Consider the following 16,516-nt stretch of genomic DNA (forward strand, 5'->3'; position numbering starts at 1 on the left):
CCCCGCCCCCGCCGCGGCGCGATCGGTGTCGCGCGGGGGTGACGTCTCCCCCCGGCGGCGCCGGGGCGGGGTGGTGGCGGCGAGGCCGCCGCGTTCGCGCGCAGGCGCGCGCGGGCGCTCGGTGCGGAGCGCCCGGTGCTGCCGGTGCCCTCGCGCCCGCCCGGGGCCGCGGCGCGCGCCCGCCCGCCATGAACTGGCTGTTCCCGCTCGCCAAGGGCGGCGGCGCCTCCGCCGCGGGCCCCGCGCCGCCCGCGCGCACCGGCCTCCAGCAGCAGCGCCAGCGACAGGTCGAGTCCCTGCGCGCCGCGCACGCCTCGTGAGTGGCCGCGGCGGCCGGGCGGGAGAGCGCGGGGGCGGGAGGGCCCCGCTGTGTCGCCTGGCTTGGCCCGGCCCAGGCGCGGTGCTGCTCGAGGCGGGACCGTGCCGTGTCGGAAGGGTACGGCGTGTCCCCACGCGGGGACCGGCTGCGCCCCGTCACCACCCGGGAAGGCCCGGCCGGGACTTCGCGGCTGTACGGGTAAACAGGACACCCAGGCCGGCCGAGCCTCGGCTGTCCCGGGGGCGGAGGGTCCCGCCGGGGGACGGCTGGACTATACTGTGCTGTGCTGTACCGCGGCGGGCCGGGAAGCGGCACCGGGAAACCGAAAGCCGCGTTGCTTGTCGGGTCTGCGGGGGAGGCGGCCCCGCTGGCGGCGGTGTGGCCTGGCCGGGGGAGCGGGCGCAGATCACCGTGCCCAGTGATACCGGCCACTGACCAGAAAACCAGCTAAGTGCTTTAATGGGTTGAAGTCTGCAAAGACGTGCAGACTGCTGGGATAAAACCTCTCAGAGCTGGTTGTGAGAGTGTTGTTTTTTAAAAGTTGACACTAAAACGTAGAGTACCGAGGAGCTGTGTGTCACACTGGTGTGTCTGCAGTGGCGTAGCAGCCCTACAGGGTCTACTGACTATTTTTTCTGAGGTTCAGTACTAGTTTCCTAATAACTGGTTGTTCCTTGGGGACTGTTTTTGTTTGTATGCCGGTTGTTTTTATTTCTGTTCAATATCCACACTTTTTAAAACAAAATACTTTCTTTCATCCTGAGATACTCCCTCTTGGCATACTGCCCTCTATTTTTCCTAGTTTAAAGCTATTTACGTTTTAAAAGGAGATCCGCAATTCATACATTCGAAGTTATATTTTCAGTAAAGTAAGCGTTCTGTAGACATACAGCTTCCTAGGATGTCTGCAGAACTGGAATGATAGATGCCACCTCCAAAACAATTAGGAAAGAGGAAGGAGAGTGTTTTCTGTCACATCAGAGTGAGACTAGGAGCAGAAGAGATACTTACTGTATTTCCAAGTTTAATAACTGCAGATAGCTCACCATCCTAATATTTATCACACAGGGGACATAAATATGACAGTATTCTAAATACTGTTGCTTGCATAAACTTAATTATGTTCAGAGCCAGTTTTGAAAATATTTTTGAGACTTCACTTTTCTAAGGAGTTGTCTCTGTAGGCAGGCAGCAGCTTAGTGAACTTTTTTCCTGGCAGGAAGAGAAGCTCATCCTGAGTTAAGTCCCCAAAAAGGTGATCGGTGTTTATCAGTCAGCTTGCTGAACTGGTTTGCTACTTGTTTGTGCAGGCACCAGCACAAGCACAGGCAGAGAGGGAATTCCTGCAGCCAGGAATTGAGATGAGGGGTAGGGACATGATAGCTGCCCAAATGTAACTTTACAGCCCTGTAAACTAGCTGTCTGATCTCTTTTAATCATAGTAAAATAATTAAAACCCAAAGTCAGGCAAGCAGAGTAAATTCTGACAAAGTGTACAGTTTTCATAAACAAATCTGAATATCAGTGCCTCAAATTCTTTGCTTTTAAAAAGCTATGTGAACTCGAGCAAGTTTTCAGAAGTGCAGAGGTTTATTTCTTGGATGGGACTGATGTCCTTGCTCATGAACTCTGTAGCAGCACAGATCTGTAGGATAGGAATATGCATTAAGCGTTGCAGCAGCACTGTTTCCTAAGCAGCGATTAAGTAATGTCATTCTAGTGTTTGTTTTGTCTGATAAGTCTGCTTTGTCATTCATTTCTGAGAATCCTGACTGCTCTTCGCTGAAATGCTCAAAATTCTTGTCACAGTGTAGATAACTAAGTTATTCAAGTTTGATTTGTATTGTCTTAGGTCATAAAAGCCCCCAGGTATGTGCGATCTTAATTTTGGTAAAGCAGCTAAACTTCCTTTTCAGGGTCCCTCACAGGTTAGGAACTTGAAATAAAGTCTTTGTATTTAAAAAGGGTTTTCTTACATTTGCTGTTGTTCTAGCCAAAGTTGAGTTCCAGTGTACCCGTTCCCACTTAGGAAAGGGGCAACTAAGTTTATTAGTTCAAGGTTTTCCGAAAGGGACGTTGTAACCGTTTGATCAGCTCAATGCGATTCTGTCTTTCTTGTTCCTCTCTCCCTGTCCTCATCTTCCTCCCCAGTTCCTATAGGTTGTGCCTGTGAGTGAAGCATGATTATATACCCTTCTCAAAAGGATTTTGCAGCAGGCTATTAAAAAGTGTGACAGATGATTACAGGGCAGGAATGTGTGTGAGAGATTCCAGGGAGAATCCTTCAGTTAAGAATGAGGAAGTGCCGATTTTGGTGTGTGGTGTAACACAGTGGAGCCGTTGATTTGAATTCTCTTGTGTTGAAGATAATTGATACTTTCTTCAAACAACATGTGATTTCACAGGGCAAGAGCAAATACTGAGTTGTCTATGACAGGAATAAGATCAGCCTGCAGAAAGCAAGGTTCATAACTAAGTTCATGTCTTACCCATTTGTTCCTCAGGCTCTGAAAGCTAGAGTCTTAAATTCTATGTCCAAATAATGCTTGGGAAGGACACAAAACATTCCTGGCACTACTCTTAACACACATTTGCCTTAAATTAAGCCAGTAAGTTGAGATTGTTGTCAGAATAGTGAGTACTGCGATTTCTCCTACTGTTTCCATTGCTTGTCGTCCTGTATGAGGTTTAAAAGTTGAACCTCCTATTTTTTCCTCTAATCCTAATATTCAATATGGCATGCTGAAGCATATTAACTTATTCCAGCATTTTCAATTTTGTTCTTACGGGGCTTTTCAAAACTAAACTAAGTACAAAGGTCTGAGGTCATGCTTGTTCTTTTAGACTTTAAGCTATTATATTGACCATGAATTGGATGCTAACCATTTCTTCTTTGACAGCATTGCAGAAATTCAGAAAGATGTGGAATATCGACTGCCGTTCACTGTAAACAACTTGACAATTAATATTAACATGTAAGTAGAGTGAGATGTGTCTATGCACATCTTGAAAATTAAAATTGTTCTCAAAAAAAAAAAAGTAGTAATAGAACATAAGTGACTCCCAGCTAACTTTCAGGAACCTGGATTTGTATTAGTGTTGTAGTGATATGAGTGAAACTAGTCCTGTACAAGATGCAAATACTCAGCTGAGAGCAAAAATGTATTTTGCTGTGCTCAGCTCCTAAAATAGCTGCGTGTTTTTAGTTGAAGGTAACTAGGGGACAACACTTGAGGGTTTCTGACTTTGAATCCCTTACAACTGCAAATAACTTGATTAGTAATTTACTAGTCTTCTGTAACTCCAAACTCTTACCCCAGTGAGGCTTCTGGATCATAACTTAAGTGATTTATTGTAACATTTCCCATTACTTTGTTTTGGGGGGTGCTTTTGCTGTGGCAAATACTGATGGTATTCTGTCCACAAGTTTTTTATTATTTTCACCTGCTGACTTGGTCTATTCTTACAGGTTACTCTGCATTGTATTTATAGTAATAACATTTGTATTTGAAAATACTCTTGTTACGCTACAGTTTTTCTTTGTCCATTGACATATGTACTCCATTGCTATACTACAATTTGGCCCAGTAAATGCTCTCTTCAGTTCCATGGAAGTTTAGTATTCCATTCTGTCTGACTTCTAACTTTATAACTGAATAATCCTTTTGTGTGCTTCATTCACTGTACATCTCTCCATAACTCTTCGTGTAGAAAAGTAGGTTTATGTAATTAATAGTACTTTTTCTTTACATAATAAGCCTTCTTACACAAATTTTGTCATGGGATATAGCTGTAGTAATGATTGTTCTTGTATTTGCAGCTTGCTTCCACCTCAGTTTCCTCAGGAAAAGCCAGTCATCAGTGTTTTCCCACCTGTGAGACATCATTTAATGGACAAGCAGGGAGTATATGTGACCGGTCCATTAATAAGTAATGTATGTATAATTTGTAGCTTCACATAAATGTACTGTTAATAGAAGTTTTAATACGTCACACTAGATTATTGCTAATACTCTTTGTAAAAAAGATTAGTACAGATCCTAATCTCTCTCAAATTGTGTTTTGGGGGCCTGAAAACAAAAATTCAAGTGTTCAGTATACTACTGTTTATTCTTTTACTGCTGCTATTACTGAGTTGAGTATTCTATATATCTAAAACTATTTTAGTTATTGTGGCTTAGAAAGTTCCTATCAAATTTTTTGTCAGTATCAATAACACAGTTCTTGTTTCTTTACAGTGTATTCCAAATAAAGGAGAGGGATGCTTTAAGAGTGTTTTGTAACGTAGTTCTTTCCAGCCTAATCCTATTAGAACAACGTCAGGGTTTTAGCTCGAATATTCAGGATTTTAATATGCTGTTCTTTCCCCTTTCTTTGCCAACAAGGATGTGGTAGATTTTTGGGGTGGGGGAGAGGTTTTGACTCTTTCAGAAGGCAATTAATGCCTTTGTCCTTGAATCATTTTTGCCCCCCCCTCCTTTTGTTGGTTTCCCAAATGTAACTTGGTAACTAAGGTGGATTTCTTTTGGTTGTTCATCAGAAATGTTGTACTTCATTGACTCTTCCCTTATAATGGAATATACAAAAGACTTCTAGTTTCTATTCAATTCTGGGATGCTTTATCACTTTATTTGGAGCTTATGTGTACACAGTTTACAGTAGCTGATGTGTCTGAAATAGCTTCCAGCACTGCTGTGTGGGTATATTAAACAGTTAAGTTCAGCACATTTTGGAGCTGTTCAATTCCAGACATAATTTTTTTTTTCTGCATTGGGTTTTGTTTTGTGCTTTTACCAGTTTACAATGCACTCAGATCTTGGAAAAATTATTCAAAGTTTACTGGATGAGTTTTGGAAGAATCCTCCAGTCCTGGCTCCTAGCTCAACATCATTTCCATAGTAAGTTATCTATAAACATGATGAATGGAACTATGTGTATTAACTTTTAAAAAAGATACTAAACCAATTATTAGGAAGGCAGGGACAGGAATAATGTAATGGATATATGGGGAGAATTATATTCCCTGTCCTTGCACAATTAGATGTGCATGCTCGATAACATGATTGTTTTGAGAAGAAACACAGAATTTCATTGGAGTTACTATATCAACTTGCTGATGTAACTTTATACCTGTTTTCTTGAAAAACAATATTTACATTATCAGATGAAATCTGGAATTTGCTGTAGATCATGATTTGAGCAGTTGTGTTTTTTCATATTCTGTTCATAACCTCCCAAGCTTAGGGCAGTTTCTGTTGCACAACTGTGCAACATAAATTGTGCAATTTAAAGAATTGCATTAAATATGCAAAAGTGGTCTGAGGCATTCCAACTTTATCAATACAACTATGGTTCTTGCCACTCTCAGTGGACAGGCTGGAGAGTTGGGCTGATTCCAACGGGATGAGGTTCAACAAGGCCAAGTGCCGGGTCCTGCACTTTGGCCACAACAACCCCCTGCAGCGCTACAGGCTGGGGACAGAATGGCTGGAGAGGGGCCAGGCAGAAAGGGACCTGGGAGTTTGGATTGACAGGAAGCTGAACATGAGCCAGCAGTGTGCCCAGGTGGCATCCTGGCCTGTATCAGGAACAGTGTGGCCAACAGGTCCAGGGAAGTGATTCTTCCCTTGTACTCAGCACTGGTGAGGCCACACCTCAAGTACTGTGTCCAGTTCTGGGCCCCTCAGTTCAGGAAGGATACTGAGGTGCTGGAGCAGGTCCAGAGAAGAGCAACAAGGCTGGTGAAGGGACTCAAGCACAAGTCCTATGAGGAGAGGCTGAGGGAGCTGGGGTTGTTTAGCCTGGAGAAGAGGAGGCTCAGGGGAGACCTCATCACTCTCTACAACTACCTGAAAGAAGGTTGTAGCCAGGTGGGGGTTGGTCTCTTCTCCCAGGCAACTATCAACAAGACAAGAGTGCACGGTCTTAAGCTGTGCCAGGGGAGGTTTAGGTTGGATATTAGGAAGAAATTTTTTACAGAGGGGGTAATCAGGCATTGGAATGGGCTGCCCAGGGAAGTGGTGGATTCTCTGTCCCTGGAGGTTTTTAAGATGAGACTGGATGTGGCACTTAGTGCCATGGTCTAGTAACCACGGCGGTGTTGCATCAAGGGTGGACTGATGATCTCAGAGGTCCCTTCCAACCCAGCTGATTCTATGATTCTCTGATACTAGGATTAGAGGCAGCTCTAATTCAGTTGTGAATTTAAAAAAACCATTCCTGTTATTTAGAAGTACTACGTGTGTGTTACCCAAACTGTTAAATGCTATACCCTAAGTAAGAACTAATGTATGACACAAATATGTTTCTTACAACTTCAGGATGGAAACAATTGAAATTTATGCTCTCATAAATTTTTGTGAAGCAGTTTTCTTATAATTAAGAGTGTGTATAATTGGCTGCTCTACAAGAATATAGTTTAATGGAATTCTATATTATATTGCAATATAATGAGAAAAAAGACATTACATTGGAAGTAACAGATAATGCAAAGTTTATGGTCATCTGAAAATTTAGTCATGTCTTTATGTGGTCTAGTAATTATAATTCAAATGATAAGAAATGTGCTGTAAGCAGTTGGTTGCTCATGGTTGTGGGGTTTTTTTGTTTGTTTTTAGCCTTTTCAACAAACCAGCTGGAATGCCTCCTTTTGCTCCTCAGGGGTTTCCATTTCTTCCTCCATACCCACCTCAAGAAACAAATAGAACAATGGCAACCATGCCTGTTGCTGAATCAGTTTCTTCAAGCTACACTACAGACAAGCCTGCTGCTCCCTCCTATGGCTTGATTGCTGATCTGCCACTACCTGTTCCCACAGCAGAAGCTGTGCTTCAGGTCTGTGTTCTGAGTTTTGCTGCTTAAGCTGTCAGATACTGAGTATGAGTTCCCTCGAGGGCACAGAGGGCATTGCCACAAAACTCAAGGAAGTAGTATGTATAACTGCACTTCATTGTTTTGCTGGTGTTAGGAAAGCAAAACTGTTATTTTGCCTTTGACAAAAAGTTTTTTACAACTTGAAGTTGAAGCAACAAGTTGGTCTTCTGAATTTCAGTGAAACTAGTGTTACGCTAAATATCTTTGATATAGAGGGGGGTTTTTTTTGGAGCTGCATTTTCCCGTAGTGCAGCTGTAACGTTTCTCCAACCACGAAAATTTTATTTTTTTTCTGCCCAGAACCTGTCAGATGTGGCACAATATGCAATCTTAAGCCTCTATATGTAGAGTTCTATCTTGTATGTGTATATCAAACTCCCTCTCTCTGATGAACTGTGGAAGGAATTTTTTTTAATGTCCTCTAAAAACTTTATATGTAAATATTTAGGTCTTTAATAAATCTTTAGAAACAAAAGTTTTCTAATCTTTGAAGACACTTTTCTGGCTTTGTGAACTCAAATTTTCTACATTCTGTGAAGACAAAGGCTTTTTCCTTGTCTAAAACCTATTTTTTTCTGAGGGATTATAGCTTTAAAAACCATATGAAAGAGATCAAAATGTCAATCTCTTTCTTTGTTCTCAGTTCTCTGAGTTGTACTCATTGTATTTCCTTGGTCACCAACTGTTTTCAAATGAAGGACATGGCAAGGCAGAATTATTTGCCTCCAAAACTGGCTCGTCTTTTGTGACATGCCTCCCCAAACATCCTCGAGCATTTTGTTGCCAGTGTTGTCTTCTGCTCAGAGACTAGTACTACTGCTTCTTACCACTTTTCCTGCTTTTCTTTTTGCTGGCCACTATTCATCTCCAGTTTTGGATAAGCAGGTTAAATATCAAGAATTGCTCTTCAAAAATCTACTAAGCATTTCTGAACTTACATTTAGGTTGGCCAGAATGGTTTACTTACAAGATGCCTGATGTTCCTGATACCTTTCCAGAACTCTCAGAACTAAGGTAAATTTTTAGAAGGTAGTTAACTTTCCATAGTTATTAAAGGCAGTTACTTCTGGTCTGGTCTGATTTTGTCATGTCTGTACACGTTACTGAGATTTTATAAAAATACGGATAGGAGAACTGCCCATACCAAAATTGTGGAGTCAGAAAGTAAGCCAGCCTTGTATTCAAATGTGCTGCTTGCTTAGGGGTTTCTAATCTATTGATTCTTTCAATCTAATCTTCTTGATTCAACACCAGGAAAAAGAGCATTTATTTTATTTTCCTAACGATCAGTGTTCTGCTGTTTTCTGAAGCCTTCCCAGGGATTTAATTTCTATTAATACAATAAGCATAACTTTTGAAGGAGGAAATGGAACAGCTTTAGGCTGGTTCACAAATTGCATTCTCTTAAATTCGAAAGGACTGTAGTGCAGGGTAGCAGTGGACTGTTTTGTGAGCAGCTCAGATTGTGCAGGGTGGGCTGGGTTAGACAAATCCAGGTGGTAACTGTGCTAGATGTCCCAGTGCAAATCACTTCTCCATCTGATTACTTTATATACATATTTGCAACAATACGTCCATCATCTCGTCACAATTCAAACAATTGTTCCCTGCACTTTGCTCAGATATAACAAGACAGCCTCTTAGATCCCTTAGTTATCTGGGATAGAATAGATTACAAGTTGGCTATTAATTCTGAGGGTCTTAGGAGATTTGTTCCTCGGATCTCATATCTTTATGGTGGTGTCATAGTTAAGCGATTGAAAACTCTGTCCTTTCAAAAAGGAGAAGACCTTTAGCAAGAAGGACTTCTGGGGTAGTTTTTTGTTTCCTTTGACACCTTCCAAATGTTTAATTTAGCTAAATCAGCTGTAAGTTCTAGCAGTATCCTTATTACATAGCAGCAAGTTAGCATTTTTGCAGGAATTCTAATTTGCTTGTTTAAACAAATATTCTGATCAAGCCTAATCCTTTCAAGAAGACTAGATTAAATTCCATTACTTTTCTGGTGATAGTTGAGTTAAACGACAAAATGGTATTGCAGCTGTTCTGAGTAGCTGTATTGTGTGTAGGTGGCAAGGTTTTGGTAGCTGGGGGGCTTTTTGGATGGCCTTTGTGAGAGGGGTCAGGGACTGCCCCTGTGCCAGGCTGGCTTGGCAGCAAATCCACTGCAGACAGTGACCCATGGAGAGGACTATGGTGGGGCAGATACCCACACTGCAGTCCATGGAGGACCTCATGTTGGAGCAGGCAGGTAATGCCCTGAAGGAACGTGCAGGCATGGATAGCCCAAACTAGAGTAGTCTCCCCTGCCAGGAACTGATGGCAATCTGTGGAGAGAAACCTATACTGAAGTGAGGCAAAAGTGTGAGGAGGAAGGAGCAGCAGAGATGAGTTGTATGGACTGACTGGCTACCTTTGCAATTCCTTCCCTGCCTCAAGGAATAGAGGGCAGTGGGAGGTAGGGGATTTGGGATTGAAGGAATGAAGCTGAGCCTGGGGAAAAAGGGAGCAAGACGTTTTAGTTTTGTCTTTCTTGCTCAGCATCCAACTCCTATTGTGATTGACAGTAAATTCATTTAATTTTCCGAGTGTGGTTTGCTTGTGATTGTAATTGGTAAGTGATCTCACTATCTTTATCTCAACCGTCGAGCTTTCCTTTATATCCTGTTGAGGAGGGGAGAGAGGAGGAGAGAGCAGCTGGGTGGGCATCTGGTAGCTGGGGACGGTCAACCCACTATAGTAGCATTAAAAAGCACTTTATAGGAAGTAAGCCTTGAAATGGGTGATACTTTTTAACATGCTACTTTTTAAGCTTACTTCTGCATATAGTAGAGCCCACAATACAGGAGAAAGGGGAAAAAGAAGTTGTAGTCAAGTGTAACGTGTCTGTAAAATCCCCAAAAATGCCTCAAAGTTTTGGCAGAGGTGAGTTACTCTGCATGTGGTGTTTACTGTTAGATTTAAATCTACTCCTGTTCTGTTTGAATATAGCATATCGCAGCTGACCAGTATGAATGAGCAAGAAGAGGTACTATTGGAACAATTTGTGGCTCTACCACAACTGAAGCAAGTCATTACTGATAGAGATGAGTTAGTGAAAAGCTCGAAGAGCTGGCAAGTAAGGTGTCAAAATGTTATCATCTGTGGCTGTGTGCTGTGAACTGAATCCTTTAAAAAAAAGTAGTAATAGTGACTTTATTTTACAGAAAAAAACTTGTTGCTGGAGCCTAGTCTTGAAGCAAAAAGACAGACAGTGTTGGATAAAGTAAGTGAGCAATAAAATCTTTTTCAGAAATATTAGGAATAATATTTGGTGGTTTTCAAGGGGAAAATGTTCTTTTTTCTTTTTCCTTCCAGTATGAACAACTTACACGATGAAAGCAGCCTTTGAAAAAAAGATGCAAAGACAACATGAACTTAGTGAGGTATAATTTCTATATGTTATCCTTTAAGAATACTTCAATAAAATGGAAGGTTTGATTTGTATCTTTAACCATTAAGAATATTCTCCTGGTTAATCTAATTTTGTATGAAATAGATTCATATAAAGTATGAAAAAATGGGATGGTGTCCAAACAGGTTAAAAGCAAAAGAGGGGTTTCTTTGGTTGGGTTTTTGTTTTTTAATGCTATGATAGAAGCAAAGTTGGAAGAAGAGAGCGATGTGCATCTAGAGCTGTTAAGTACAATCCTGGACCAAACCGGTTTTAAGAATGAATGATCTTTAAAGAAGGCTTGTTTAATTAATGGTACTCATTTAACATAGTAAGCTTGTAAAACTATACCAGGTGAAAATGGTCAAAATGATGACTTGATAAATTAAATTCTGTGATTCACTAGGTATGCTTATTTTGGGCAACATGTTGGATAATGCTGTCAAACATTGCACATTCAAAAGCACAAACTGGGTAAAGTTATTACTTCAGAAAGTAATTCAAAGAAGGAAGACAATTTCTTGGTATGTTTACCAGGCTATGCATTGAGAAGATGTAACTTCTCACAAACTAGTTCCTGCACTGAAATTATTTGCTAGACTTGTCACCTGAGAATACAACAGTCTGTCAAATTAGCACGCATAGTACCTGAATTTCAGAATGTCCCCAAAGTAACAAAATACAAAATAACAATGAAGAAGTTGCATGACAGCAAACTGAATGATTTCATACATGATCTAAAAGTATTAAATGTTTCCTCACTGGAAAATCAGAGTAGTCTGACTACTAATGCCTCCTTTCCATGTGATGCAAGTTGTCTTTAAAGTGGATGTACGTAGTTGACATTGAGTAACTTATTTCTGTAAGAAACCACTTAAGAACAGGACATAATATCCCACTTTTGCATTACCTTTTCTTTTTTCTAAGTTAGATTTGCTGATTCAGTTTAATGCTGGTTAGGAGGCTGAGAGCTGGAGAGTTGCAACTGAATTTTTTCTGCTTTTTCCCCTATATATCTTCATGTACTGATGTTTGCTGTGCTCTACCTGGTATCTCCTATTCTCTGTCCTTCAAAGTTCCAGACAAGTCTTTTTACTTGTACTGTGAGTGAATTTTAGTCATCTTTATTAGAGCAGAATCTCCTTATTTGCTAAAAGATTAATTTACCAGGGAATTTCTGATTAAAGTTTTACAGTACTTAAGTAAAATATTTTTCGTGCAGCAGATGGAAGAGTAGGCCAAGCATCTAAAATGTATAAATGTCTTAATTTTGCAGTTTTGTCTCTGCACAGACTCCTACTGGATGTGAATCATGTTCTGATTAATTGCTCAAGCATATTAGAGGAAAAATAATGAAATTGTATGCAATAAACAGAAATAAGGTTTGAGGTTTATAAGAACAGAAATTGAGTATACTGGTTTAGATTAGCAGCCCATCTAATTCTTGAGTAGGTGCTTTTTGCTTTCCTGTCTTCCTCTCCACAGTCATTTCAAGGGTATTTAAAAGCTGAACAGTAAGCGCTTTTTACCTTTTATACTTCTCAGATTCACAACTGAGTTTCAAAAGTAGACCCTATTTATTGAAGACACTTGAAACGCTAGTTCTACTGAGAAATCATGCACTCGAGACCTGTCAGATTTCCAAGCTGGATGCTTTCTACAGTGTAGGGTAAAAGTTGAAAAGCTTTATACATTTGTGAGAATGATTGTGTATCAAGACCTAAACTAGCAATGCTTTCTCACCTTGAATCCTTTCTAGTTTAACAAGCTGTACTATTTCTTGGAGATGAAGCTTCATCTGGTCACTTTGGCTTTTATGTAATAATAATGCTTTATCCACATATTCCATATTTATAGAGTCTTGAAAATATAAGTTGAGATGGACAGTTTAATTTTACATAGGACTTTTTATTTTCTTAGAGTGCAGTCCAAGTGCTCTGCAAGCCAGACTTAAAGTAGCTGCCCATGAAGCTGAAGAGGAGTCTGACACTATTGCAGAAGACTTCTTGGAAGGCAAAACAGAATAGATGACTTCTTAGTAGTTTCATGGAAAAGAGAACGGTATGTATATACAAATACTTCTAATCTGAGATATGTACGACACATAAATAAATTTAGGACTTTGAGTTTGAGCAGTCCTGTGGTACAGAACAGTGCTGTAGTGAGCTTTGACAGAAGAAAAAATTATCCTTAACTGGCTTTAGTGTATTAGAGTATAATCTACATTCCGAAGGCACGTATTTTTAAGGCAGGAGTGCAAAGGTCTCCTGCATTAGACCTTATTGGTGTATTTTGCAAATATTTTTGTGCCACTTTCTTGAATATCATATACAGATACAGGGAAGATAGCCACATGGTAAATTTCAAATTTGGAAGGTCGACATAAAATGACATGTTATATTAAACAACATTAATGTTTAATTTACTAAACTATTAAACTAATTATTTTGTTGATGGCTATCACCAAATAAGTACCTGAGGTTCAAAAAACAACATTCTTGCTTGTGCTGTAACAGAAGCAATTTGGCAGGCAGTTTACCTTTCTTTAAAGATGCCTAATAAGTGCATTTCATAACACTGCAAAACAATCCTCTTGTAAGCAATTGTGGATGGAATAATGTTATCAATATAGACCATTGTTCAGCCTGAACAATGAAGGTAGGTCAGAGGGCTTTTCTTTTTAAAAAAGTTTGCAAAGTAGCTAAATAATTAAAGAGAAACTGGTATGCGTTATAAAAAATTATGTTCAGAATTCAGTCGTGTACTTCTTGTTTGTAGCTGTGCCACTGCAGACGAGCCAAAGAGGAAAAACTTCAACAGGCAATAGCAATGCACAGCAATTTCATGCACCGCTATAGGTAAACTTTTTTTTTTGAAACAATTTACCATAAGGGTTCCACACTGTTAACTGCAAATAGAATTGTTTACAGTGCTTAGTGTTCTAATGATGCTGTGGAAATCACGTATGTACTGGATCTATTGTTATTTGTATTTAAAACATAACTTCTGGAGGAGTTAAAATATCTAATTATGGATATTTGTTTTTACAGACTTCCTGCAAACTACACCTGCCAAGAGAACGAATGAAAAACCCAATAAAGCACACTTTTTAATAATTATTATTTGCAAATAAGCATTTCATCTTACATGGTTGTATTTATAGAAGAGATTGTATACAAAGTTGGAATGGTTTTTGTACAAATTAGAATGTCTCTTTATATTCTCATTGTACTCAAGAATCCTTCTATTGCAATCTTCGCATTAATTTCTTGTATTTATTGTTGATAGTTCTTATTATATTTAAGTTCCCTGCTGCTATACTCCATTCTTCAAAAATTAAATATCTAAACATGTAATTTTGACTAGCTTTTTACATTTTTATAAAAACTTAATTCATATCTTTTGTATTCTGAACTTTAAACATAGATTTGGCTTGATCTGTGGAAGACTGAGATAAGTGTTGATAGGGCTTTGGAAACTGAAGAAGTTCTTAATTGAGATGGTCAGTGGATTCACAAGCTGTCTTTTCTTGAAGCCAAAATACTGAAGAACAAGTTTTTTACTTCCAAATAATAATAGAAAACTAAGTGTAGCTTATATTGTGTTTTGGATAAATAGATTGGAATTAAGCAAAGAATGTGTTGGAACAAATTATACTGGAATCAAAATAGAATAAATGATCTCTGCTTAGATTTCGTATGTTGGTTAGTAGCATTGATGCACTGATTTCAGGAGTGGCTTGGTGTCTACCACTATAATTAAACACAATTTTCATCTGGCAATTTCATTTTCATATTTTTTTTTTGTACTTAAAGGATTAATAATCAGGTCACCTCCCAGTTTCTGTTCTATGCAATATGAATATGTTCATCATGTCAGAACTCAGAAGCACTTTACAAAAACTATCTTTGAAGTTCTGTGGGAGTATTTTTTCCTAATTTTAAAAAGAACGAAACTAATGTGGTTGGAGTTACATTGTGTTCGTTAAGCAAGGGATGAATTTGGAAGTGAATTTAATCTGCCCACTGAATCTGGGAGTCTGGTAAGCTGACTTTTTTAGGATGTAGGTATATCTGGTGAGAAGTGATAGGACCAAATGAAGATACTTGGGTGTCTGAAAAAAATCAACACTTTATAAGTGCCATGGTTAAGCAATAATTTTAGAGTATCTTCTTCCAAAAAATGTGCTGCTTGTATATTGACATAGCACTTCTGCTAATGTGCTAACTAAAGCCCTGGTTAGAAATGAGATCATGTAGGTTTCCAAATGGTTCTGGACTTCTGTATCTGAGTAGCATGATTTCTGCAGCTCTGGAGAAGAGTTAGGTTTAAGTCATCGCTGTCACCTTCTTGGCAAACTCATCTATTTTTGTGCTGGATGTATAAGTTGTTTCTGATCTTTTCTGAGGATCTAGTTGTCGTTAAAGACTAGACTCACAACTCTGTACAGGACTGGTTTTTTATTGTTGTTTCTTCCTTGTAAGCAGAGAAAGGAACAGATGACCAGACATCTGGTGTTCTTGCTGTATTGGGCTAAGTATTCTTTATGTTTTATAATGGCATGGAATGACGGGCTTCTGTTCTCATCTGCCTCCTCATGTTGAATGTTTGTCATGTATTGTGATGCTCTGCTACCACTGAACTCTTTAGCCAGGTCACCTTCAGGGGATTTGCTTCCCAAACTAGTACAAGTTCTGCACACTTCAGCTTTTCCTCTTATGTTACTTTAGCAAACACTTTCAAACTCTTTTCAGTACTAGCCGTGTAGTTCAAGACTCAGCAGTTCAGTACATTACAACAACTGCTGAAAAATGAATTGGATATTGCTCCTACTATGGGAGAAACTCTTAAGGCCCTACAGCAGGTGAAAACTGACAAGGCAGCTGGGGTTGAAGGAATTCCACCTGAAGTCTGGAAGCACGGAGGCCAAACACTCCATGCTAAATTTCACAGATTTGTGGTGCGCTGTTGGGAACTAGGCGAGCTACCATCAGACCTTTGTGATGCAGTCATCATCACCTTGTATAAGAAGAAAGGAGATAAATCAGACTGTTCAAATTACCGTGGTATTACTCTGCTCTTCGTTACTGGTAAAATCCTGGCAAGAATACTTTTGAACAGACTAATACCCGCTATAGCAGAAGGAATTCTACCTGAAAGCCAATGTGGTTTCACAGCCAACAGGAGCACCACAGACATGGTATTTGTTCTCAGACAACTGCAAGAGAAGTGTAGGGAACAGAACAAAGGTCTCTATGTAACCTTTGTTGATCTCAACAAAGCTTTTGATACCGTGAGCAGAAAAGGTCTGTGGCAGATTCTGGAACATTTAGGATGTCCCCCCAAGTTCCTTAAAATGATCATCTCACTCCATGAGGATCAGCGCAGCCAAGTCAGACATGCCGATGCACTTTCTGAGCCCTGTCAGATAACCAGTGGTGTGAAACAAGGCTGCGTTCTTGCACCAACCCTATTCACAATCTTTTTCAGCATGATGCTCCAAAGGACCACAGCAGACCTCGACGAAGAAAATGGTATCTACATCCAATATCATACCGATGGAAGCCCGTTCAACCTAAGGCGACTGAAGGCCCACACTAAGACCTTAAACCATCTTGTCCAGGAGCTGCTTTGCGCTGACGCCGCCGTCCTCGTTGCCCACACAGAAGCAGCTCTGCAGTGTTTAAAATCCTGCTTTGCAGAGGCTGCTGAGCTTTTTGGGCTGGAAGTCAGCTTGAAGAAGACAAAAGTTTTCTATCAACCTGCACCTCAGGAAGTCTTCCATCATCCTCATATCACCATTGGTGAATCAGAGCTCAAATCAGTCCAGCAGTTTAATTACCTGGGAAGCATCATTTCCTCGGATGGTAAGATTGGCGGAGAGATAGACA

The 16,516-nt window shown here is 40.1% G+C and overlaps 1 protein-coding gene across 1 annotated transcript; it reads left to right on the top strand.

Annotated features, from left to right (window-relative positions):
- Positions 1-188: 188 nt before the first annotated feature.
- VPS37A (VPS37A subunit of ESCRT-I) lies at positions 189-14,403 on the top strand. The gene is given in 16 exon segments (XM_032686883.1): positions 189-316; positions 3,220-3,294; positions 4,140-4,254; positions 5,117-5,217; positions 6,937-7,153; positions 8,137-8,146; positions 8,149-8,206; positions 10,184-10,293; positions 10,296-10,310; positions 10,399-10,457; positions 10,550-10,562; positions 10,565-10,617; positions 12,171-12,294; positions 12,546-12,686; positions 13,404-13,483; positions 13,676-14,403. Coding segments are annotated over 13 exon segments (966 nt in total). The 3' UTR covers positions 12,183-12,294; positions 12,546-12,686; positions 13,404-13,483; positions 13,676-14,403.
- Positions 14,404-16,516: the final 2,113 nt, after the last annotated feature.

The sequence above is a fragment of the Chiroxiphia lanceolata genome, chromosome 4 (assembly GCF_009829145.1).
Source record: "Chiroxiphia lanceolata isolate bChiLan1 chromosome 4, bChiLan1.pri, whole genome shotgun sequence".
NCBI classification, from domain to species: domain Eukaryota; kingdom Metazoa; phylum Chordata; class Aves; order Passeriformes; family Pipridae; genus Chiroxiphia; species Chiroxiphia lanceolata.